Source organism: Sinocyclocheilus rhinocerous, unplaced genomic scaffold, assembly GCF_001515625.1.
Source record: "Sinocyclocheilus rhinocerous isolate Xijiao unplaced genomic scaffold, SAMN03320098_v1.1 scaffold1830, whole genome shotgun sequence".
NCBI classification, from domain to species: domain Eukaryota; kingdom Metazoa; phylum Chordata; class Actinopteri; order Cypriniformes; family Cyprinidae; genus Sinocyclocheilus; species Sinocyclocheilus rhinocerous.
Window position 1 is genome coordinate 13756 of NW_015650704.1, and position 7461 is coordinate 21216.

The window sequence follows — 7461 nt, forward strand, 5'->3', positions numbered from 1 at the left end:
GTGTGTGAGTGAGTGAGTGTGTGTGAGTGTGTGAGTGAGTGAGTGAGTGTGTGTGTGTGTGTGTGTGTGTCAGCCACCAGGGACGTGTAACATAACACCGTGGCGCCATTTTATCGCCTGCAGACACCTGATCCGAGGACTAACCTCAGACCCTTACAGCTTTATTTCTTCTGTAGAACACATGTTTTTGTGAAACAACTTTTTATTCACAAACAGATTTTAAGATTTCATGTTTTTAGATGCATTTGGACAGTGAAAGAGAACTGAGGCTGTCAAACATTCAAAAAGAACATCATGAAGCATCATAGAAACAGCCCATGTGTCTCCTGATCTCCTCTTTCTGCTGGTTTGAGAACTAGTAACAGTAATGCCTGACTTAACCTGAAGTGCTAACCAGTGGTCTGCAGAAACGGCGCTTGTGTCGTGATGCGTCTCTACCCACAAAGGGTTAACTCTCGCCTTCTGTCTCTCTCTGTCACACACTTACCGGTTCCAGCCGGTTCTCAGGAAAGTGCGTCGTGTGCCCCATGGAATCCTGGGAAGGGTCATGTGTGTGTCTGTGATGTCACCGGGTGGGAGAGAGAAAACAACTAGTCAGCTTTCCATTATCTGTGTGTGTGTGTGCGTGCGCATGTGTAAGTGTGTGTGTGTGTGTGCGTGCGCATGTGTAAGCGTGTGTGTGTGTGTGTGTGTGTGTGTGCGCATGTGTAAATGTAAGTGTGTGTGTGTGTGCGTGCGCATGTGTAAGCGTGTGTGTGTGTGTGTGTGTGTGTGTGCGCATGTGTAAATGTAAGTGTGTGTGTGTGTGCGTGCGCATGTGTAAGCGTGTGTGTGTGTGTGTGTGTGTGTGTGCGCATGTGTAAATGTAAGTGTGTGTGTGTGTGCGTGCGCATGTGTAAGCGTGTGTGTGTGTGTGTGTGTGTGTGTGCGCATGTGTAAATGTAAGTGTGTGTGTGTGTGCGTGCGCATGTGTAAGCGTGTGTGTGTGTGTGTGTGTGTGTGTGCGCATGTGTAAATGTAAGTGTGTGTGTGTGTGCGTGCGCATGTGTAAGCGTGTGTGTGTGTGTGTGTGTGTGTGTGCGCATGTGTAAATGTAAGTGTGTGTGTGTGTGCGTGCGCATGTGTAAGCGTGTGTGTGTGTGTGTGTGTGTGTGTGCGCATGTGTAAATGTAAGTGTGTGTGTGTGTGCGTGCGCATGTGTAAGCGTGTGTGTGTGTGTGTGTGGCTCTTCCTGTCATACAGGAAGTGTGCTGGTGAAAGTGTGCTGAGGCTCTCCTGCAGGAATGAGCTCATGTTGTCTGTAGGTAGGTTTTCTTTCTTTGTCGATGAAACTTCCTGTTGAGCATCACGGACCCACTGACCTCTGGGAAATCAGACAGGGCGTCACTTTGAACTGAAACCAGCACTGAACTGATCTGATCTGAATAATGATGCTATTGTCTGTAGAGATTCATGATTGATGAATTTTACAAAATATGTGTCCCTGCAGCACAAAAGCAGTGTTAAGTCGCTGGGGTATATTTGTAGCAATAGCCAACAATACATTGTATGGGTCAAAATTATACATTTCTCTTTTATGCCAAAAATCATTAGGATATTAAGTAAAGATCATGTTCCATGAAGATATTTAGTAAATGTCCTACCGTAAATATATCAAAACTTAATTTTTGATTAGTAATATGCATTGCTAAGAACTTCATTTGAACAACTTTAAAGATGATTTTCTCAATATTTAGATTTTTTTGCACCCTCAGATTCCAGATTTTCAAATAGTTGTATCTCAGCCAAATATTGTCCGATCCTAACAAACCATACATCAATGGAAAGATTATTTATTCATATTACACACACACACACACACACAGTGTCTCTCGCACACACACGTGATTATTAGCCTGCTGAATGTAATCCTGTGTCACACTGATTCTGGATTCATGTTTTCAGATTTCACACTGTGCATTTCTTCTCATTTGCATATTTTTGAGGTTAACATTGGGTGATTGCGTCACATGACCTGTTTCTCCATCCGTGCTCATTGGAACATGTGACAGAAAACAGACCGATGTCACTTCATTATTGTCAACTGTTTAATGACTCGGAACACACATGAATGTTTGTGTGACTGTTCGTGAATATTTAATGAGTTAAGCACTGAAACAGCGTTTGATTGGTTGTCTGTTCCTAAGCAACTCAGATTCAGAGAAACTGTGAAACTTACAATCAGTCAGTGTGAATTATAATTTGTTTATTTATTTGTTTCGGACAGTTGTTCAAATAAGTAAGAACCATTGTTTGCACAATTTGAGAGATGCAATAACTGTGGTAAAAATTTAATAACCTTAATAACTTAATAACTGATAACTATTACCATATTTTCTGTTTTGACCACTTCAGCCTACTGTCTAGCATAAATCCAAGAAGTCTGGTTTCCTCCACCTGTTCAGGCGCACTCTTTACAGACAGATTAAACTGTGGCTTGAGTTTAGGCTCATTAGTGATGTGATGGTGTGTGCTGGTGTGTTCAGGTGATGTGTGAGGACGCGGTGAGGCAGACACGCAGTCAGAAGCGCGCTCTAGAGCAGGAATCTCTGCAGCTGAAGCTGGATGACTCCCGATCGGTCCAGGACTCCAGCGTCCTGAAGACCACCATCAAAGAAGAGCTGCAGACGAGAGACGAGCCCATGGACACGAGCAACACGTGAGGAGCCTTTACATGACAGTGTGTGAGAGAGAGAGAAAGAGAGAGAGAGAGAGAGAGTGTGTGTGTGTGTGTGTGTGTGTATGTGTGTGTGAGAGAGAGAGAGAGAGTGTGTGTGTGTGAGAGAGTGTGTGTGTGCTGATGATGGTCGACACTGCCTTCACTGAATTAGTGCTGTTTACCAGTCACTCATCACTAGTACTGCAGCTGCTAGTGATGTTCTGAAAGCGTTAGACTCCTCAGATCAGCGAGTGCTGGGATTTTCCCATCTGCCCTTTGCTGTGTGTGAGGACAGGAAGTGACGTCCGACTGCAGTCATGTGATCGCTGCTCCTCTGAGCTCACAGCTGATTGGATTATTTCATATCTGCCCCCTCTAGTGGACATCGATCTCATCACTGACCCGCAGACAAACACAAACACTACTAGTTCAGACAGGAGTAATCAGTACTGGTGCATTACTTACAAATTCACTCAATTACTGATTAAAAATTACATGATAAAAATTAGGTTTTAGTTTATTTTTCTTATATAGCACATTTCTACTGCCACAAGAGCAGCCCAAAGTGCTGTACAATGCAATCAAAAAACCAAACAGAAACAATAACATACACAACATCTAAAAAAGAAAAAAAATTGTGTATATTAAGTCTCTCCCAAATCAGACTCAAAAGCCAAGATATAGAAATGCTTCTTCAAAGCCATTTTAAAAGCGATCAATAGGGAGCATAAGTGAATAAAACCTCAGATTCTTTACTGGATTATGTAGAATAACAAGACCTGACAAATACGAGCGTGCGAGACCATTTAAAATTTTAACAATTATTACTAAGGCCTTGAAATCGATCCGATATCTAACAGGTAACCATTGCAAGGATGCTAAAATTGGAGTTATTCTGTCACTGGTTTTATCTTAGCTATTAACCTTAAATAGTAGAAACGAGATTTCACCGCTGTATTAACTTGTTTTACAAAATTCAACTCTGAATAAAAAAAAAACACCCAGAACATTTCTAGAGAGGGGCCCCAAATAACTAGAAATAAGGGGTGAAGGGCTAAGAATAAAAATTAACAATTAATAAAGGTTAATAATATAATTTTAGATTACGTTTGACTTCCATCATTGATTGCATAGATCATTTTGTAAAATAATCATTTCGGAATAGGGTTGCAAAGGGGTGGAACATTTCCAGAGAATTTCCGTAAACTTTCCAAAAGTTTCTGAAAATTCCCCAAATATTCCAAAAGTTTTACACAAAAAAATCCTGAATTTTTTCTAAAATTTTTGTACGTTTTCCTGAAATTCTCCACCTTTTTGCAACCCTATTTCAGAAAAAATATATTATATAAAAACATAAATATAGAAACCATATATAAAAATATAGAAAATAAAAGATAGAGAATATATAAAATTATAAAGAAATAAATATAGTCCATTTTTATCATGGAAACTGGTGTTTGTGAAGGAACTAAAATAAAAATATATGAGAGAATAAATAAGTTACGAAACATTTACTGCAATGGTGTGAATAATATGCAATCATTAAATCAATAAAAAAGTAACTAGTCTAATTGCGTATTATAATCTAATTATGAGCACTTAATTTTTGGGATCTGATGATGTAATCCAGATTAATCCGCTGAGAATAATCCTGCAGACCGCAGCGTATGCTGTGTGTTTATCTGTGCAGCAGTGAAACACAGTTCTTGTGCTCTGCTCGTCACGTTTAACGAGCCTGTGTTTGATTGCAGCGCGATGAAGAGAGAGGCGCGGTCTCCGTCGCCTGATGACGTCATCGTTCTGTCGGACGAGGCGCCCAGTCCGCCGGTGAACGGAGGAAATCACGTCAAACAGCTGGACACGGATCTGCTGATGGTAAACACGTGACCTCTGACACGCGTGTTACGGCTCGCTCTCTGTGCCAGATTCATGTATATTTAGTGTATCTCATGTGTAGTGTATGTTCTGTTTCAGAGCAGTTCTCCGGAGGAGCGCGAGCGCGTCGTTACGCAGCTGAAGGAGGAGCTGCGTTTAGAGGAGGCCAGACTCATCCTGCTCAAGAAACTCAGACAGAGTCACATACACAAAGACTCCGGAGCACAGAAGGTACAAACACACTCTCAGCCTGACCTTCAGTAGCACAGACAGTGACTAGCGTGATATAATCATAACCCGCTGTGTTTCTGGATACATTAGTGGATGATGACTGTTATTCGTGGGGTATAACTGTTATAAGGGGAAGTCGTGGCCTAATGGTTAGAGAGTCAGACTCGTAATCCAAAGGTTGTAGGTGGGGGGAGTGAATAATCAGCGCTCTCTCCCACCTTCAATACCACGACTGAGGTGCCCTTGAGCAAGGCACCGAACCCCCAACTGCTCCCCGGGCGCCGCAGCAAAAAAATGGTTGCCCACTGCTCCGGGTGTGTGTTCACTGCTGTGTGTGTGCACTTTGGATGGGATAAATGCAGAGCACTAATTCTGAGTATGGGTGATTTATGTGTCAGTACTTTTTGAACATTTCCAGCACATTTGAACAATACCTTGATAATACTGATAACCGTGATAATTTTGGTCACTATAATCGTGATAAGAAATGTTCATACCATTACATCTCCAAGTATGTGTAACGTGTGTAACGGATGCAGTGAATTAAAGTGTTACCTGTCTCGTGAGCGTTTGTGTCCAGGAACAGATGTGAGAGTGTGGTTGTGAATGTGCTGCTGTTGTTGGTCAGGTGATCTCCGCTCGGGCTTCTGGGACGGTGATTCCTCCTCCGCTGTCCAAACACAGCGCTCAGATCATCATGCCTCCGCTGCTCAGAGGAGCTCAGGTGCGTCTCCTCACCTGTCTGGACATGCGCTGACCAGTGGTCGACCGATACTGGTATTTTGACAGCCGATGCCGATATCTTGGAAAGCCGGGTGGCCGATATAAAGCCGATATCATTTTATTTGAATTAATATTTAAGAAATTTGAAATCATTTGAAAATGGATTTAAAAATAAATGTGTAAAATAAACGTACTTATACTTTAGATGACAAAGTATTTTTCACAAATTAATACATATTTAATACAAATATAATTAAAAAGGAAGTAAACACTGTAACCAACAGGGCACTCAGTATTCTGGGAAGTTTGTGTGCATTGGGAATCATATTTTTTCAAATAAAGCCAAGGTAACACTCATTTTACATGCAGCACACAGTGGAAATGACATGAATATGACAGTGGGTAAATGCATGAAGCGCAGCATAGTTTGAAATCACGAGTTGATTGCGCGTCTCCAGTGAAGCTGAACTCTCCTCCTGTCCGCATTCAATTCGAGAACACGCGATCATGCAATATACAAAAGCACACTTCACAAGATCTCACAGCTGGATACAGCTGCAAGGTTTGTGAAATTAAATGTTCATTAGTCATTAAAAAACTTTAATGTTTAAATGATATAAATGCGTATTTCCTGAATGCTGACGGCAAACGAGAAAGTATTATAATGTTTGCATTTCTATTACTAACAGTATAAAAGCAATCGTCATAATACTTTTTTGTATAAATATTAATTCCTTTGTTTAAGAGTTCTATCTGATTATTAGACAGACTTCTATCCGTATTAGACAGAACTGTTAAACTGACGACAGCGAACGAGGGAAGGAGAATGTGCCGTTTTCAGCGCCGTCAAAATAAAAGTCCCGTCTTGAACACATCGGCCAAACAGAAGAACGTATCAGCTGATGCCGATATTTGAAAAATGCCAAGTATCGGCCGATATATCGGTTGACCACTTATATATGTCTCTTGCGCTGCAGTCGATCTTGGTGTCGCCGCTGCAGGTCTCCAGCCTCAGACAGCAGCAGAACTCCTCAGGGCCTCCTCCGCTGCTCCTCGCACCCAGAGCCACGGTGAGCAGCGTCCCGGGACACAAGATCATCCAGCCCGGCCTCATACGCATGACCTCCATCCCCAGCACAGGCCTGCTTCTCAGCATCAGCCAGGTGTGTGACGTCTGTCCACGGAGAACTCTCTAGTGCTTCACACTGAACACTAGGGCTGGAACGATGAATCGATGCATCACGATTCGAGGATCGATTCTGAGTTTTTCCGAATGCATTGCGATTCTCTCTGGAATTGATTCTGAGCTTAGATTTTAACAGCAGATGGAGCTCTAGGCTAGTTTTTAACTGCACACTTAAATGCTCACGAACGGTGTTGGGGAAAGGTACTTTTAAAAGTAATGCATTACAATATTGCGTTACTCCCTAAAAAAAGTAACTAACTACGTTACTTTTTATGGAAAGTAATGCATTAAGTTACTTTTGAGTTACTTTTTAAGTCTGGGCAGGGCTTGCTTGTTTGTTTTTAATATAAAAAAGTTATTTTACAAACGTAAAAGCCCTTTCACAATAAAAGTGAAACGAATACACCTCAGGCTGAAGGAAATGTAAATTCACGTCTGTACAGTAGAGGGCGACGCTCAAACACATCTCATGAAGAATATGGCGCAGGAGAAGAAAGTTCAACACTATTCAGCAATAACACAAATGTCTTATTAGTATGGTTAAATTGGATCATCGAAGGTCAACAGCAAAGACATCGGTTAATAAAATGGGATTAAATACATAATATTTGTCTTATTTAACACTTTTAATTATTGCAGGTTTGTATAATATTCTGAGTTTGCATTTGACTGTTTTTATTGATTTTGAGGAACACTGAATCTGTTTTTGTGCAGGTGAGATGAGTATATCCATGTTGATATTTAGTCT

General features: G+C 41.3%; 1 protein-coding gene across 1 annotated transcript in view; it reads left to right on the plus strand.

The window, feature by feature from the left end:
• Positions 1-2362: 2362 nt before the first annotated feature.
• Positions 2363-7461, plus strand: part of LOC107712390 (transcriptional repressor p66-alpha-like) — a 16031-nt gene continuing 10932 nt past the window's right edge. The window contains exons 1-5 of the mRNA XM_016517627.1: positions 2363-2698; positions 4450-4573; positions 4673-4804; positions 5400-5528; positions 6505-6690. Of these exons, the coding sequence (XP_016373113.1) occupies positions 2529-2698; positions 4450-4573; positions 4673-4804; positions 5400-5528; positions 6505-6690 (741 nt within the window). The 5' untranslated portion in view covers positions 2363-2528. The remainder of the gene's footprint in view (positions 2699-4449; positions 4574-4672; positions 4805-5399; positions 5529-6504; positions 6691-7461) is intronic.